This window comes from Heliangelus exortis, chromosome 1 (genome assembly GCF_036169615.1).
Source record: "Heliangelus exortis chromosome 1, bHelExo1.hap1, whole genome shotgun sequence".
In the NCBI taxonomy this organism is placed as follows: Eukaryota; Metazoa; Chordata; class Aves; order Apodiformes; family Trochilidae; genus Heliangelus; species Heliangelus exortis.
In genome coordinates, this window is record NC_092422.1 from 195,378,865 (window position 1) to 195,397,316 (window position 18,452).

Genomic DNA, 18,452 nt, shown 5'->3' on the forward strand with positions numbered 1-18,452 from the left:
CCCTTAATTAAATAGTACTCACAGTGTCCTGATGATTAGAATAGGAGAATCACTGGCAATATTTTGAATAGAAATGAGATCTGCAGGTGCACTCGCAGTTGTAGGGTAGGATGCAGTTCAGATGGAGCCAATTAGAGAAACAGAACAGGTAAACAAACAGCAGAAGGGTCTAGACACATTTGCTCATTTAACACTGTTCCTCTTACTATTGTGTAAAAAAGTCTTTTCTCAGATTGCCTGCTAAGATGAATGCTGCTGTCTTTAGCTGAACAAAAAGCAATTAAAAGAAACTGGGTGCTTGCATAGGAAGTGTTTGCAGTTTTGGGTCTGCTGTGGCCTTTCATTCACAAGGACTTTCCAAGCCTTGAATCCCAGCACGTGGGATCCTTTCCAGTTGCTGTGCTGGAAAACCCTTCAGTGTGAGTTCCCTTCCCCAGCCTTGGTGACGCAGAAAAGCTTTCAAGCTTCAGAAATAACATCTGCTGGCAAAACGTGATTGCCATCGTTGAGGGAACACCACCCACCTCTGAGAAGTGGAAAGAGAGACAGACTCAAGTGTCAGTCTTGTGCATAAAATGTATTTATTGTTGGCATATTCATCAGGACTTGATAGGAGTGAGGAGCACAACAGAATCGTTTCACGTAAATAAAGGCCATGTTACATCCGAAGTGTTAGAGATCATTAACATCATTCCAGCAGAAGGCCTGGGGAGAGACTTCATGAAGTGACATAATTTGTGGAATAAATTAAAGCTCAATTTACATCATTAGACATCCTAGGGAAAACTTCCCTGCCAGCAATGAATCCAGGCTGTACAGTCAGGAGCAGCAGCTGACCTGCCCGCAAAGTACCACCACGTCCCAGCACACCAAGTGTTACATACCCCATTCCCTTTGACAGTGAGAAGTTTCTACAATGAAATAGCAGCATTTGAAGGAGATTTCCCTTTTCTAAGGTCAGTGAAAGGTTCTTTTCTTTTCCTTCCTTCAATCACCCATAAGTGGGTTTTACTAAGACTGAACATGTACGGTTTCTGATGGAATAAGATACAGGTCTTGGCTTTCCAAATGGCCACACTGATTGAGCTGTGATGGCTGCTGCTCTTGAAATGGCTCTTCCAGTTCTTCTCTCTATTGGTCTGCCCTGTAAATGGGCTGTCATATCATTCTTGGGAAAAAAAATGCTCTTCTGCTGAAATTAGAGTTGATGGTCTTGTGCTTGATTTGGACAATGCCTTTATCCTCCTCTCCCAAGCATGCTCTGCTAAGAGAACAGTCAGAGGGAAGGGGAAGAGAGAGAGAGAGAAACATATATTTTGGTAACTCAAAGTTATTCCAGAAGCTCCCTGAAGCTTGGCTAAAATGCCTTCCCAGGATTTGCAGTTTTTAAAATACCAGTGCAGGAAAAGAAATATTGTCAACAGAGACATCACCACAGAGCCAAGTCACAGCAGCAGAATGAAGCAATTTGAGGACTCTCCAAGCCAGCCATTTGGAGGCCTGAAGAGCTGCAGTAAATGCTTCCTTTTTATCCATCCTAATGCTCTCATGGCTCTAGTGCTATGGCTATTAAAGAAATTAAAATATCTGTGCTTAGTGTAAGATAAAACCCCATTCCCAGCAATTACACACTCGAGGAAATAGGTCCTGAAGTCCTACAACACAAAGTGCCTCCCCCATCATCAACAACTCCACAGTCTGAACACATTGCCCTGACCCAGTGCTTCATTAATAACTCCTGAGCATGGTCAGGCCATGAAGAATTAAAATTACAGATCTGTAGAAAGCCAAGAGTTATTCCTCCTGCCATGCCAGAGCTCTGCCATCAAGGTCTTGACTCTTCAGAGAGGTCCCTGGCCTCCACCATGAAAACACAGACTTGCAAGGAGAGTTTCTAGGGCTCTACTAAGAACTTACTACTGCCTTGATTTAAAAATAAGGAATGAACACATGTGTGGATACTACATGGAGCAGTGAGGAGAGGAGAAAGTGGGATCTCATGGGACTGAACAGCTAGAAGGATGCTGGAGGTCATCTGTGTTCACTGTGTTCAGTTTGACACTGAGCAAGGCAATCAATTTATTCTTGCCCACAAAATCCATGAAATGGGGAAGACAGAAATTATGAGTCTCCTTGTGACAAGAAGGGAACTGTGAATTTTTAGGGTTTATGTCAGGAGGAAGCCCAAAAAAATCTTACAGGAAACCTACAAGCAGGTGATTTAGGTATTTGAGAAGTATCTGGCCAGACAGGGCACATCATCTTGCAAGTCTGGACTGCACTGAGTGATGGAAGTTAGAGCTCAGGAAAATTAAAAATAAAGAGAATGAAAAAGCTGTTGTCCTCTATATTTTCAACCAACTTCTCAGGGTACTTCTAAAAATAACCTGGCAAACCATTCAACTAGATCAAACAGTAAGGATTAAGAGATGTCCTGCAAGGAGCAGGACAGCAAGCACATGAAAAGATGGGGAAAAGTCTTTGTGGTCACAAAAATATCCTCCAGAACCCATGGTAGAGAAGTACCTGCTGAAAAAATAGAAAGGAGTTGCTTCTTTTTATGCTCCCTACGTGCTGCTGCAAACAAAAATAAGGGAAACTTTTATTAGTTAACCAAATCTTCAACCTCAGTTTGACAGCATCCCCATGGAGATTTCTGTAAACCTGATAAAGGTTACTTTACCTGGAAGACTCTTTTTGCAGTGGTATTACAGAAACTTGCTCGAAGCCATTGCTGGGCTGAATATTAACTTTACATAAATTCAGCACTGCATAAGTTAAGGCAGGAAATTCCCAAAAGATCTAAGAAGAAGTGTGTTACTTTTATTTAGTGTCCTAAGGAAAAAAAAGTCACGGGTATTTGTTCATCCCATGAATATTTCTGCCCAGAAAATTTCATCTTCAGACAAACTCTATGATTCTATGAAATCAGGAAGTCCCAAGGCTTGCTTTGGTTTTGTCTGCATACTGGGGATTTTTTAGTATTCTTTACTGACTCATGACATTTAACATCACCTAAAAAAATCATGTATTTAAAATATTTACCTTCTGCTTTTTCATAAGACCAATGCAGGCATAACTCTTCCATACTCAACTTCCAGCATTCAAGGTGGTACTAAATGGTGGCCATAAAAGCCAAGGATTTTTATTGTGTTTCAGTTCAGTGTTTCCAGCTACACTTACACAGATTTCTCCATTGGACTGGAAAATAGTCTCTAGTAAAAACACTGGAGGATTGGGGCTAAAATAATGGTTTTATTCTGACTAGGACACATGATTAAGGACCACTCCATCCTACAAATTAAAATAATGGTTGCAGAAGGCTGAAGAAGCTGAAGGATAAGTTTGTAGCCAGGCTGTCAGACACCAGCAGTCACTGGTCTCATTCTTTGAAATACTTTCAAATCTCACCTGCCAGCAGAGACTTGCATTCCTCCAAAATTCAGTGGTCCCACAGGAACCTATTGCAGAGACTTCATTAAACTGCAGTCTGGTTGTGTTTCTATATAGGAATTAGGACTCCCTGTGGCCCAGGGGAAATTAAAAAATAAATATATATATATATATATAATAAAATAAGGGTATTTTAGCAGCCACCTCATCTATATCAGTGGAAGGTAGACTTGGATAAGTGATAAAAATGCCACTGGAAGGTTTGTATTAGTGCAGTGGATGGTCTGGCTGGAGTTACTTCAGCAGTGGGAGCACAAATAAATGCCACAGACAGTCCTAATATCTTCCCCTTAATGGCTCCATTAAGGAGGTTTTGCTCTCTGTTACTATGATAATAAAATGGAAGCATTAATAATAGAGTTTAATTTCTCTCCCCAGCTCCTCCTGAGTTGGGGAGAAGATTTAAAGTGAAGATACAACAAGGTGTCAAACTCCTCTGAATTAACAGCTCTCTGGGCCTTCCTAACAAGGGGAGAAAAGGACAGATAGAGACATGAGATTACAGACAGGATGAGAAATAAGGAACATAGAGAAGAGAGGGCAAGATAATTATAAGCAAGATAGGAAGGAAAGAGGAGTCAATAAATTCAATTTATGAAAAGCACAGAGTGTGCTCAGCCTGAGCACAAGTGCCCAGACTCACTGCCAGGAAATCGGATTAGTTAAGTTATTTGGTTTTCAATATCTTGGTCTATTCCCTCTAGCAAATTTTCCTCTTTGTTTGTTTCTTGTAGCCAGTGTCAGTTAACTTTTTCATTTCTGAACCTGCAATTTATCCCACTCCTCTGCCTCCCAACCCAGCACACACACATCAGGTAATTTTGCAGGATTTTCTGAGAGTGTTTAGCAATTATTTCTAAGTAACTCTTCCCCTGGACTTCTGGGCAATGAGTGAGTAAAAATAATTACAATTGCAGCTAGAGGATGAGCTGTGGAGGACTGGTGTTCATTATGAAAAACAATTGTTCCTCTTGCAAATATTTCCATCATAAAAGGCTTCTTCTCCTCTGTTATCATAAAGAGAGAATTCTCATCTTGAAGCATGTATGGAAGAGAATGAGAAACATTTAGGAAACACTTTTAACTACTTGACAGGCTTGGTTGAAGATTTTCAACAAAAAAAAAGGTGTTTAAAAGGGTTCAAAAACCTAATGCTCATATTTATGCAATTTCATTTTCCTGCACCTTCTGAACATGAATTAATTCATCTTCAGTCTTCTGCAGAAATTCCTCTCAAATACAAATTTTAGGTATACCCATGTATAAGTAATTCACCTCATTTTTTTAGCTACTTTAAGAAAGAATATAAAATTAAAACCACAGTAACTTAGTATTCCAGATATTCCACAGTGAAATTCTAGACCACTACATAACAATATTATTCACTGGCCTGGTTTTTAAGTTGTCTCAAACCCACCCATGGTCCAGTAACTTCAGACTGGATTGTGGGATACAGAAATCACACTAAAGGAAAAGTTAGAAAAAAAAAAATAAATATAGACACTGATTACTGCTTGCCACAGTGGGAATAAAAAACAAAAAGGAATAAAAAATAAAAAACAAAGATGATGAAGGATCTAGAGCAGCTGAGGCACCTGGGGGTGTTTAGTCTGGAGAAAAAGAAGTAGAAGGGAGACCTCAATCTCTACAACTCCCTGGAAGGAGATTTGGGGGAGCTGGGGGTGGTCTTTGGTCTCTTCTACCAAATAACAAGCAATGGGACAAAAGGAAATGGCCTCAAGTTGCACCAGGAGAGGTTTAGACTGGATATTTGGAAGAATTTCTTCCCTGAAAGGGTTGTCAGGCCCTGGCCCAGGCTGCCCAGGGTGGAGCCCCCATCCCTGGAGATGGTTACAAGATGCTGAGGGCCATGGGTTAGTGGTGGCCTTGGCAGTGCTGGGTTAATAGTTGGGCTTGAGCTTGTAGATTTTTTCCAACCCAAACCATTCTATGATTTTACAGTAATTTTAGAGCTGCCCAGCCAGCCAAATTGTCCTTGTCCTGGTATGTTCTGAGAACAACCACACCAGAGCTGAACTTCTCTTTCAGCACTGCCACATCAGCCAGGCTGCTTGGGAAAAAAAGTATAAAATACTAATTATATAAAAAATAAAATAATAACAGCGCATAAATGTATTAATTTATGTGCTATAAATTAATTAATTTATATAGAGATTGAGGAATAGCTTTAGCACTGCCATTCAACCATTGCCTCCCACATTGCAGTAGACCATGAACAGCATTAACTCCAGATCTTCTGTAATACAATAGCAAGATTGAACCAGTGTAACAGCAAAAAAATTTTAAAAAAAAGTCACTGAGAACAATTATAGCCAAAGTCTTACTACTTTCTGCCCAAGCAGAATTAACTCCAGTGGAAATCATTATAATTAGCAAATTCTAGACACAGTTGCTGGGTCTCTGCTAACACATCAGAGCCTGTGTTTTCACATGGGCTAATATTAAATCATTGATTTTAACAGAAATAAAGTAACAGACCTACTGAAGCACTTTGTACATACACTGCCCACATGGTCTGGAAGCACACTTCCAGCTGCCTTAATAATAATTAGAAATTTCATCTTCCTTTAACTGAAAGCTATGAGTACCACTATCATTTTCCCTTATGGTGCCCTAATAAATCACAAAGGTTTTCATCTCCAGTAACAACCCATACCCTGGAAAACTGCATGAGAGGAGAGCAAGATGAGGTAAAGGGCAGCATCAGACTCTCAGAGAACATAACACAAAAATATACTGAGACTTCCAGCTGGTGAGCAATCAGCTGAGACATTCATTTGTCATATTGAGGAAAAACAGTGCCACATCATTTAATCTTCTTGTTTTACTGTTAAAACTGAAGATACCAGGAAACATCTGCCAGCAGCAAGAGCCTCTAAACACCAGAGATGGAAACCTTAGCATTTAAATAAATCACAACTGAGCTCACGAGAACACAGACTGATAACTGGGTTGCTTTGGAACCTCCCTGATTTGAGAATCCAATGGTCCTGCTCTTTTTTTATTCCATCAGGAGGAATATTTCTCACTCACCTGTTTGGCATGGTTGACACAATGCAGGTACTGGCTGGCCAGGGCAGAGCAGCTGAGGGTCTCCTGAGGGTGCTGGCGATAACACTGTAGAATTTTGTCCTGCAGATCAGTGCAGATCGGGTGAGACTCATAGCGCCTGGGGCAAGAGAAAAGAACTTCTCAGTTTCCTGCTCAAAAGGATTTCAGGAAGGATGTCAACCATTTTTTTTTCCCCCCCAACTATTTTTCTTAAAGAAGGAAGCCAGTGGAAGTGAAGGAAAACACTTTGGAGTTATGGTGTGTTAAAGAAATGGTGTTTCTAGAGCTTGTTGGGTTCTAAATTTCTAAGACCAGATGCAAACATCAATGTGAGCTGCCAAAGTTTGTCTTTTAGGACCTCCTGATCCAGGGGAAATGGTGTTTCTAGAGCTAGTTGGGTTCTAAATTTCTAAGACCAAAACAAACATCAATGTGAGCTGCCAAAGTTTGTAATTTAGGACCACCAGTGTCCTCCTGATCCAGAGGAAATGCTGTTTCTAGAGCATGTTGGGTTCTAAATTGCTAAAACCAGATGCAAACATCATTGTGAGCTGCCAAAGTTTGTCCTTTAGGACCTCCTGATCCAGAGGAAATAGTGTTTCTAGAGCTTGTTGGGTGCTAAATTGTAAGACCAGATGCAAACATCAATGTGAGCTGCCAAAGTTTGTAATTTAGGAACCACCAGTATCCTCCTGATCCAGATGAAATGGTGTTTCTAGAGCTTGTTGGGCTCTAAATTTCTAAGACCAAAACAAACATCAATGTGAGCTGCCAAAGTTTGTCCTTTAGGACCTCCTGATCCAGGGGAAATGGTGTTTCTAGAGCTTGTTGGGTGCTAAATTGTAAGACCAGATGCAAACATCAATGTGAGCTGCCAAAGTTTGTAATTTAGGAACCACCAGTATCCTCCTGATCCAGATGAAATGGTGTTTCTAGAGCTTGTTGGGCTCTAAATTTCTAAGACCAAAACAGACATCAATGTGAGCTGCCAAAGTTTGTCTTTTAGAACCTCCTGATCCAGGGGAAATGGTGTTTCTAGAGCTTGTTGGGTTCTAAATTTCAAAGACCAAAACAAACATCAATGTGAGCTGCCAAAATTTGTCTTTTGGGACCACAAGTATCCTCCTGATCCAGGGGAAATGCTGTTTCTAGAGCTTGTTGAGTTCTAAATTGTAAGACCAGATGCCAATATCAATGTGAGCTGCCAAAGTTTATAATTTAGGAACCACCAGTGTCCTCCTGATCCAGATGAAATGGTGTTTCTAGAGCTTGTTGGGCTCTAAATTTCTAAGACCAGATGCAAACATCAATGTGAGCTGCCAAAGTTTGTCTTTTAGGACCTCCTGATCCAGGGGAAATGGTGTTTCTAGAGCTTGTTGGGTTCTAAATTGCTAAAACCATATCCAAACATCAATATGAGCTGCCAAAGTTTGTCCTTTAGGACCTCCTGATCCAGATGAAATGGTGTTTCTAGAGCTTGTTGGGTTCTAAATTTCTAAGACCAAAACAAACATCAATGTGAACTGCCAAAGTTTGTCTTTTAGGACCTCCTGATCCAGAGGAAATGGTGTTTCTAGAGCTTGTTGGGTTCTAAATTGTAAGACCAGATGCCAATATCAATGTGAGCTGCCAAAGTTTGTAATTTAGGAACCACCAGTGTCCTCCTGATCCAGATGAAATGGTATTTCTAGAGCTTGTTGGGTTCTAAATTGCTAAGACCAGATGCAAACATCAATGTGAGCTGCCAAAGTTTGTCTTTTAGGACTTCCTGATCCAGAGGAAATGGTGTTTCTAGAGCTTGTTGGGTGCTAAATTGTAAGACCAGATGCAAACATTAATGTGAGCCAAAATTTGTCTTTTAGGAACCACCAGAGTCCTCCTGATCCAGAGGAAATCAACCTCCAGCTTCACACGAGCACACCTGAAGATCCCAGCTATGATGAAACATTTCTGATTTCACCTTCATTACACAACCCCAGAACCCCAGGAAAGTTTCCCTGCTGTGTTGCCACAGCCCCTTGGTGCTTATTAAATTCTGCTCCTGAAAAATAGGAACTCACCCATTGGGCTGATCTCCAGAACATAAAATCCCTGCTACCATCACCTTCATTCTAATCCTGACACCAGATATGGAATTCTTCAGGAACTTTGTCTCTTTTCTTTATTCTGTGGATTCATTACTCTCACCATCCTTTTGCCTGATGTGCTACACTTTATGCCTGCAATAGAGGCTTTTTTAGTCCATCTTGTAAAATCCAGCCAAAAATCTTGTAATTTGCATTAATTTATGAAATGTTATCCACATTGATAGAGCCACAGAATTATGGTTCCATCTGCTTCCAAAGTCAGGCAGTTGGTGAAATGTTTCAGAGATGAGATGTCCACTGAAATTTAAAGCTACCTGGATATTTATTTTATAAATACTGTTTCAGGTACCCCTTTCTAGAAGAGCCAAACAAATCTCAGTTAAACCACTTTCACACCAAAGAGAAAATATTTCAAGGGTAGGAAAAAACCAAAAAACAAACCTCAGATGGAAATTTAGAAAACTATTTACAGTTCACATGCCTTGAAAAGAAGCATTTTATTTATGTGCATGAACTGTGTATGTAACACATCTTCCCATCTATCCTGACAGTGGCTGCTCCAGCATCCATTTCAACCCACATTATTTTTAGCTTGGTAAGGTCATAAACCCCCCAAGATTTGTCATCCACAATATCCTCAGTTTAATATTCTGTTCCTTCTGATTTTGCTGACTGGCCAAGACAGATCCCTGTTTTACCACAGTAAGAAAGTGAAACATGAAGCACAATCCTGTTCCTTTGGGGAATCAAGTTCTTGGCAACCACTCAAGATGTAGTAACAAAAAAAAAAAAAAAAAAAAGAAACAGGAATGTTAAGCTGCCTTGATTTTACAGTATATACCAATATAAAACATCCCTCTTACTCTTTTCATTCATTACTGTACATCTGTGAGATGCCTAAAAATGGAATTTAAATGCAGTCCCAGGTGCTTCCAGGCTTTATGATCTAAAGTTCAGACTTCTGTAGGCTCTTACAGAGGAGGATTTTCCCTTAATCCCTGCTCTGCTGATATCAGTAAGCACTTCAAAAGTGTGCCAGGCATCAAAATGTATGACCAGAGACTGCTGCATGCCACCTGCTTATGGGCAAGGTCTGTATGAGGATGGAATATGAGCAGAAAAAACCAGGTAAGGCTCTTTGTAGACCTCAGACTCACAATGGTGATGATTTTGGTTCAGCTAAAAGCAGAGCTCCTTTTAAATGCCTGAAACCCTGGTCTGGATTGATAAAGCAATACAAGAGAGTATGGGTTAACAAAAAATAGGATTTAAAAGTGATTTCATAGAGTCTATTGGGTAAAGGTGAAGAGGTAAGGAAATGGGCAGCTGTATCCTTGCTACATAAATTCTCTACATGTTTTTAAAGCCATTGCAACAGGGATATTTTAACCCACATTCACAGAATCACAGAGGGCTGGAAGGGACCTCTAAAGATCACTGAGTCCAAACCCCTGCAAGAGCAGGATCACCTCCTGTAGGTCACACAGGAACATTTCCAAGTGGGTTCCTTGGAGACTCCACATTAAGGAGCTTTTTCTGACTGCTTTTGTCCCTGGGCTGTGCCACCAGTGATCATTCAAAGTCCACATTTTCTTTATTGGAATGTTTCAATGGAATCTTGACATTGCCAACCACACTGGAGCCTCACTCAGACTTGGTGTCTCCTACCCCACAGTTACTTGTTTTCACACTATGACTTCTCACTGGTCTTTTTCCAGGACTAAATGTCCTTCCAGGCACTTTAGACTTGACATAGGTCACCACCACCTCCCTCAAGGCAAAGGATCAGCAGTGGTGTGGCCAGCAGGACCAGGGCAGGGAGCATCCTGCTGTCCTTGACACTGGGGAGGTTACAGCTCAATTCCTGGGGTTAGTTTTGGACTCTTCATGACAAGAAGGACATTGAGGGGCTGAAGCATGTCCAGAGAAGGGCAATGGAGCTGAGGAAGAATCATAGAATCCTAGAATTGGCTGGGTTGGAAGGGACCTCAGAGCTCATCAAGTCCAACCCTTGATCCACTCCCACTGCAGTTCCCAGCCCATGGCACTGAGTGCCACATCCAGGCTCTTTGGAAATATCTCCAGGGATGGAGAATCCACCCCTTCCCTGGGCAGCCCATTCCAATGCCTGATCACCCTCTCCAGAAAGAAATTCTTTCTAATGTCCAACCTAAACCTCCCCTGGCACAACTTGAGACCTCTTGTGCCCTCTTGTCTTGCTGAGAGTTGCCTGGGAAAAGAGCCCAACCCCCCCCTGGCTCCAACCTCCTTTCAGGGAGTTGGAGAGAGTGATGAGGTCTCCCCTGAGCCTCCTCTTCTCCAGCCTCAACACCCCCAGCTCCCTCAGCCTCTCCTCAGAGGATCTGTGCTGGATCCCTTCCCCAGCCCAGTTGCCTCCTTTGGACCTGCTCCAGCACCTCAATCTCCTTCCTGAGCTGAGGGGCCCAGAACTGGACACAGGACTCAAGCTGTGGCCTCCCCAGAGCTGAGCACAGGGGCAGAATCCCTTCCCTGGACCTGCTGGCCACGCTGTTCCTGAGCCAGCCCAGGATGCCATTGGCCTTCTTGGCCACCTGGGCACACTGCTGGCTCCTCTTCAGCTTCCTGGCAATCCAGACTCCCAGGTCCCTTTCTGCCACTCTCTGCCCAGCCTGGAGCTCCCCATGGGGTTGTTGTGGCCAAAGGGCAGGACCCGGCACTTGGAATGTTGAACCTCATCCCCTTGGGATCAGCCCAACTCTCCAGTCTGTCCAGGTCCCTCTGCAGAGCCCTCCTGCCTTCCAGCTGATCCACACTTCCCCCCAGCTTAGTGTCATCTGCAAGGGTCTGGAAGGGTCTGGAGCACAAATGTTTTGAGGAGTGGCTGAGGGAATTGGGGACATTTATCCTGGAGAAAAGGAGACTGAGGGGAGATCTCACTCCCTACAACTTCCTAAAAGGATGTTGAGGGGAGGGTGGGTGGGTGTCTTCTCCCAGGTAAGCAACAGGACAAAAGGAAATAGCCTCGAGTTGTCCCAGGGGAGGTTTAGATTGGATATTAGGAACAATTTCTTCCCTGCAAGGGTTGTCAGGCCCTGGCCCAGGCTGCCCAGGGCAGAGGTGGAGTCCCCATCCCTGGAGGGATTTCAAAGCTGTGGGGCTGAGGGCCATGGTTTAGCAGTGGTCTTGGCAGTGCTGGGTTAAAAGCTGGACAAGGGTGATATTAAAGGTCTTTTCCAAACAAAACGACTGCGATTTTCAAGTCCATTTTCTTGGATTAATCCACTGAAGGAGAGCACCATCTCTGTATTGATCTGCTGTGCTTGTTACACCACCCTAATGCACTATTTGGACTTTTGGGAAAAGACTAAATGAGATTACTGGCTCACATTAGATGGCTGGAAACCACGTGCTGCAGGATCTCCCATCTAGGGAAGGAGGCTGCAACATCCATTATGGTAACCCCAGCAAAGGGGTTGTGATTGATTTCTGTTTGGATGACAGGACTCTCAGATGGATGGGCAGGAACAGCCAAGAGCAAGGAAACTCCTCAAAGAGGAAATAAACTAATAGAGAACTTCTCTCATGTTCTTAGAAGGGGAATTTAACAGAATCATTTAAGGGTCTGTGGGGTTTGACTGAAGAAAAAGCTTGTAAAAACCAAAAAAAAAAACAGTTGTAAAGTTAAAAGGTTTTAGTGCAAACTCAGTAATTATGTGGAATCTGTAGTAAAAATGTGGAGGTTTGAATACCTGAATAGATAAAGCAGGAAGTCCATTCCCTTAATTATCCCATATCTTGAGACACAAATCTGGATTCTGGGACACGTGGCAAGGAAAGTGTCCCATTATTCTTTTTTTTTTTTTTTTAATCACTTGGGAATTTCACAGCTGAACTCAAGGAAAAACACACAAGGCAGCAGTGAAACAGGACTGTCAGGAAGCCAGACAGATCTCAATCCTCATTCCATACAACTCAATCACTTCTTTACAGAACCAACAGACATAAAATCTAAAATGCTTTTCTTAGCAAGAGGAACTGCTCTGCACCAGACACCACCTGGCAATGCTGGTCCCAATGTGTTTTTATTAGGTTTACAATTTCTTGCTCTGCTTTTGCTTTCCCAGCTGCTCCTCCAGCACCTCACAGCCCAGCAGAAGAATATTTCCATCCACTGGAAAAAAAAACTCCAAGGGAACCAAGCACCCACCTTGTCCATCAAGGTGATGCAGCACAACCTCAGCAAGGCAATGGGACGAAGACACAAAAGGAAAGGGAGGGTTTTTTTTTTCTTTTAAAAACGAAATAATCCATGCTAAAGCATGAAGAGAAAATTTAATGAAGGTAACTTTGTACTCATCCAGCCTCTCTCAAAGAGCATAGCTCATTGTAGTCCCAGGGGTGTTGAGAAATGAGCCCCTTTATGGCATTCAAACAAAATGTCTACTAAAGAGGAAAATTGAAATCACCAAGCTAAGCTTTGTAAGTTCTGTGATGAAAAAATGACATTCTGACTGAAGGAATCTGAATCACTGATGAGTTTCCAACTGTGCAGGTATCTGGAATAATCCCCCCAGATCAGGACTTCAGGCAATTGTCATAAAATATGGGGGGGAAAAGAGCAAAAAAAAAAACCAAAAAAAAAAAAAAAAAAACCCAGCATGCAAAAAAATAAAAGAAGTGCTGTTAGATGGCCAGAAGTATCCAGAGCTTAATTATATTCCTCATTAAAATGCTGACACCTATCAAAAGCATCTGGGTTTATTTGTGTAACCCTTGGTATCTAAAGCTGCCTTTATGCCACTAAATGGAACAAACCAGAGATGATCCACTGGGTCCACAGCACCATAGAGCCCAACCTGCAACTCTTAAATCTAAAATCTTGCTTTTTCCTCCAAACAAGCAGCTCAGGACATCCAAATTCCAAACTGGGAACAGCCCCCAGCATGTGCTGTTCTCCTGGTGACACCTGGTGTCACCCAGTGAAGTTTTAACTGCAAAATAAAAATCTTTAACCAAACATCCTACCAATTAGACCCAATGCACCAGTACAGGAGAGCCCTGGGATGATGTCCCAAAGTGTTTGATCTACTTCTGATGTAGGAGAGAAGCCATTCCTTGACCACATCCCAACTGCACCAGGTAGCTGGGAAAGAAAAAATAAAAAGGAAGGTGGATTTTTTCCTCTCAATATGCTTACAATGCACAGAAAAGATAAAAAACAACAAACTGATGGTGCTAAAAAAGGAAACTGAGGCAATCTGCACCCTGGCACTAGGCAGCCCACTGGGTAGAGCAACAGCATAATTGTCTCCAGGTGTTTTATGAGGAACTGAGAGGATTTTTAGAAGCATGTGTGGGAAGCCAATCAATTAATGTTGTCTACATCTGGAAGAAATTCCTTCCCAGAAAAAGGCAAAATTTGGGTTTGTTTGAAAAGTGGATAACTGAGGGATGGAAGCTGGAATCACAAATGGTCCAGAGAAAAAGGAAATAGGGAATGGGAAAGAGCAGGGAAGCAGATATGGGACAGAGAGATTCAAAAGCAAAGCTGTGTGACTTGCATGGGATAACATTGATGGGAAGCAAGTAAAAGGATGAGAGAAAATGATGTGAATCCAGGGGAGGAATTTATTTGCAGGGCTGCTTTCAAAAGACATCATCAGGATAAGACTTCACAGCCAGGGGACAAACAAAATTAATAATAAAAGTCAAAGTTGCAGTAACTGGTAGCATGAGATGGGATGGACTTAGATGAAGCAGATAGACAAGAAAGGCCACATTGGGGATGTTTTGCATAAAGAAGTCCAAAGCAGCAACAAGACAGTGGTAGTTTCCTTCATGACACAAAAAGGTGGTGGTGAGGGAAGTGTTGATTGTTTAAGATGATCTCATCCCAAAAGAGACACTTCCAGCAGCATCTCCACTGAGTGAATTTGCTGAACTCTGTTTATAGCACAGAAAACAGGTGAAAAAAACTTCATGAAGTTCAAGGAGACCAAGTGCAAGGTCCTGCATCTGGGCCAGGGCAATCCCAAGTACCTGGGATGGGCAGTGCCTGGCTTGAGAGCAGAGGAACTGAGGAAAGGATTTGGGGGTGCTGGAGGATGAGAAGTTGAGCATGAGCCATCAGTGTGAACTTGTAGCCACTGGGCTACATCAAGAGAACAGTGGCCAGAAGGTCAAGGGAGCGGATTCTCCCTCTCTACTCCACTCTCAGGAGATCCCACCTGGAGCTCTGTGTCCAGTTCTGGAGCCCCTATTCCAAAAAAGACATGGATGTGCTGGAGGGTGTCCAGAGAAGGGCCAGGAGGATGCTCAGAGGGCTATGGAACAGCTCTGCTGTGAGGACAGAGTGAGGGAGTTGGGGTTATTCAGGCTGAAGAGGAGAAGGCTGCAAGGAACCTTAGGAAAAATTATGAAGAAATGGTTTATTTTAATAATGGTTATTTTAATGGTTATTTTAATGTCCATGTCAGTGGCTGCAGAGAACCTGTGACTCTCTCTGTAGATGATGAACAAGCACTAAGTTAAAAACTTGTTACCAGAAGTCGGGGTTGTTCAGTCTGGAGAGGAGGAGGCTCCAAGGAGACCTCATTGTGGCCTTCCAGGATCTGAAGGGGCTCCAGGAAAGGTGGGGAGGGACTTCTTAGGATGTCAGGGAGTGATAGGAGCAGGGGGAATGGATTCAAAGTAGAGGAGGGGAGGTTGAGATTGGAAGTTAGGAAGAAGTTCTTCCCCATGAGGGTGGTGAGAGGCTGGAACAGGTTGCCCAGAGAGGTGGTGGAAGCCCCATCCCTGGAAGTTTTTAAGGTTGGATGGGGCTTGGAGCCCCCTGGGCTGGTGGGAGGTGTCCCTGCCCATGGCAGGGGGTTGGAACTGGATGATCTTAAAGGTCCCTTCCAACCCTGACAATTCTATGATTCTAAAACAGAAAGCAGGGGGAAAAGACAAAAAGGCATATGGTACTGAAGATCCTTACTGGTGCACCATTATTTTTAGTTCTTAAATTAATTTACTCTTGATATTAAATTCTTTTTTAAAACGATCTTTGCACATGAAGTAGGTGATGACTCGAAAGCACATTGTGGAACATGCAAAGCACAAACCAAATGGTTATGGCCTTCTAAGAATCAGTTGGAAGTAAAAGCCCAGATCTGATTTCTAAATATCTACAACTGATGTTATGAAGCAGCTCATAATCAAACTGCCCACACAGAGCCCTCAAAATTATGGCGTGGGAGGTGCTGCCAGCAAAAGATCAAATACTGCAGAGTTGATTCTTGCTTATATTTACACTTCACTCCATGGTGTGACTTTTCCAAAAAGCTGTAAAAGAAAGAATTTGTTCAACGCATCTATGATGAAATGGTGGAAGAAAACCAGCAGTTACTGCTCTGCAATCAAGAATGCTAAATCTGGAGAGCAATGCTAAATAAATGATTTACACAGGAGTCTGATGAGAAGGACTTGGGGGTGATGGTGGACCTGACGTTTGACATGAGCTGTCAATGTGTCCTTGTAGCCCAGAAAGCCAACCAGGTCCTGGGCTGCATCAAAAGAAGCAGAGACAGCTGCTCCAGAGAGAGGATTCTCCCCCTATGGGGTCTTGTGAGACCCCACCTGGGATAATTGTACATGAATTTCATAACAGCAAAATTCTAAAATCAGGATTAACTTCCTTACCATCCTGATGTACTCTGTAGTCTTAATCCAGGATCCCAGATAATTCCCTCAGTTTGTTTTTGGTTTTTTTTTTTCTTTCTGGGGCTGCTCTTTCAGGTTATCATCTTTGTCATTGCCTTGCAGCTACAGTTTCACCTTCACATAAAAAGTTCTCCCCTGCTATAAGGACATGTCCCCTAATTTGTCTATTTGAGTTTTCCTGAACATCTTTGCTATGTGGTCAAAGAATACAGGTCAGGAGGAGAAAGGATTGAGGACAGCCCTGAGGAGAAGGATTTGGGGGTGGGGGATGGCCCAGAAGCTCAAGGTGAGCCCTCAGTGCGTGCTGACAGCCCAGAAACCAAGCAGGTCCTGGGCTGCATCAAAAGAAGCAGAGACAGAAAGTCAAGGGAGGGGATTCTCCCCTCTGCTCTGCTCTGCTGAGACCCCACCTGGAGCTCTGTGTCCAGTTGTGGAGTCCCCAAGAGCAGAAGGACACAGAGCTCCTGGAAGGTGTCCAGAGCAGAGCCACTCAAATGCTCAGAGGGCTGAGCACCTCCCTGGGAAGCCAGGCTGAGGGCTTGGGGTTGTTCAGCCTGGAGAAGAGGAGGCTCCCAGGTGAGCTTAGAGCAACCTTCCAATATCTGAAGGGGCTCCAAGAAAGCTGGGGGAGGGCTTTGGACACGGGGGGGTAGGGAGAGGAGAAGGGAAATGGTTAAAACTTGGAGAGAAAGGGGAGATTGAGGTTGGAGATGGGGAGGAAATTGTTGAATTTGAGGGTGGTGAGAGCCTGGCCCAGGTTGTCCAAGGAAGCTGTGGCTGCCCCATCCCTGGCAGTGTCTCAGGTCAGGTTGGATGGGGCTGGGAGCCCCCTGGGCTGGTGGGAGGTGTCCCTGCCCATGCAGGGGGTTGGAACTGGATGAGCTTTGAGGTCCCTTCCAAATCAAACCATCCTATGAAGTCAAGATACAACTCTCTCTGCCAGTTGATATCTGTGGTTTCTGTGCTACCAGAGATCAAGTCCAGTACTAGTACTTCCTGTCTGATTTTTAGATCTCTACCTAGAATCCCAGCACTGATAAAAACACAGGCACCCTCCTTAAAAGCAAATAATTTATTTTAAATATTCAAACCTCTCCAAAAGTGGGACAGAGATCAGAAGTGGAGGAAAGAGACATTCCAACATATTCACACTGCTTGAAAACAGACATTTAATTATGTCTAGAAAGTACTAAATCAAGGTCAATATGTTGGCAAAAACCTGGTTTAAGAACAAAGACTGCCAGATTGACCTTTTTAGATTCTTTTTAATTCACCTCAGGAATGTTTCCTACCTGTTAAAACTCCAGATATGTTGGTAACCACTTCCCCCTGGTTCAACTTTTAGAAAAAGCAAAGTGAAAACCATTTTTTAAATTGCAACAACTTATTTATTGCATACTGGGAGGGAAAGAGCATCTCTAAGATTAACAGAGAGAATTTACGGTCTCAAATCTGGCAAAGCAGATAAATAGGAGAAGAACTTCAAGAATTGAATAATAATCCCACATTTGCATGTGCAAACTTCTGTTGTTATCCTTAAACATCTTATTGGGCTGGGACCCACAACAGGAAGAAATGAGGATGAGCATCAGGAAAGATTTCCTGGTTGTGAATCCTAATGGGAATGATGAACTGGTTGCCAAGGTAAGGCTACAGACATTAAACTGGAACCAAATCTCTTCAGCCTAGAGAAAGACAATTTCACATCTTCCCAAGCCAACTGAGGCTGCACTTTGAATCTTGAGATCAGTTCTGGGCTCTTCATGACAAGAAAAACATTAAGGGGCTGGAGTTTGTCCAGAAACAGGGAATGGAGGTGGGGAAGGGGCTGGAAAACAAAGCTTATGAGGAGGGGGGTGAGTTAAATGGGAATGTTGAGTCTGGAATCTCTCTACAGCTCCCTGAAAGAAGGTTGAAGCCAGGTGGAAGTTTGTCTCTTCTCCCAAGGAAAAAGTGATGGGACAAGAGGAGGAAATGGCCTCAAATTGCACCAGGAGAGGTTTAGATTGGATATTAGGAACAATTCCTTCCCTGAAAGGGTTGTCAGGCTGTGGCCCAGGCTGTCCAGGGCAGAGTCCCCATCCCTGGAGGGATTTCAAAGCTGTGGTGCTGAGGGGTTTGGGTTAGTGCTGGGTTAATGGGTAGATCTGACAG

The 18,452-nt window shown here is 43.0% G+C and overlaps 1 protein-coding gene across 2 annotated transcripts in view; it reads right to left on the bottom strand.

Moving 5' to 3' along the window:
• Positions 1–562: 562 nt before the first annotated feature.
• The window catches only part of CHCHD3 (coiled-coil-helix-coiled-coil-helix domain containing 3), a 185,451-nt gene continuing 167,561 nt past the window's right edge, over positions 563–18,452 (bottom strand). The window contains exons 7-8 of one of the 2 annotated variants that reach the window (XM_071734222.1): positions 6,508–6,643; positions 563–1,261 (exon numbers count right to left, since the gene is read on the bottom strand). In XM_071734222.1, the coding sequence (XP_071590323.1) occupies positions 1,238–1,261; positions 6,508–6,643 (160 nt within the window). In that variant the 3' untranslated portion in view covers positions 563–1,237. Of the gene's footprint in view, positions 1,265–6,507; positions 6,644–18,452 lie in introns of both variants that reach the window. The other variant, XM_071734221.1, reaches the window with a different exon arrangement.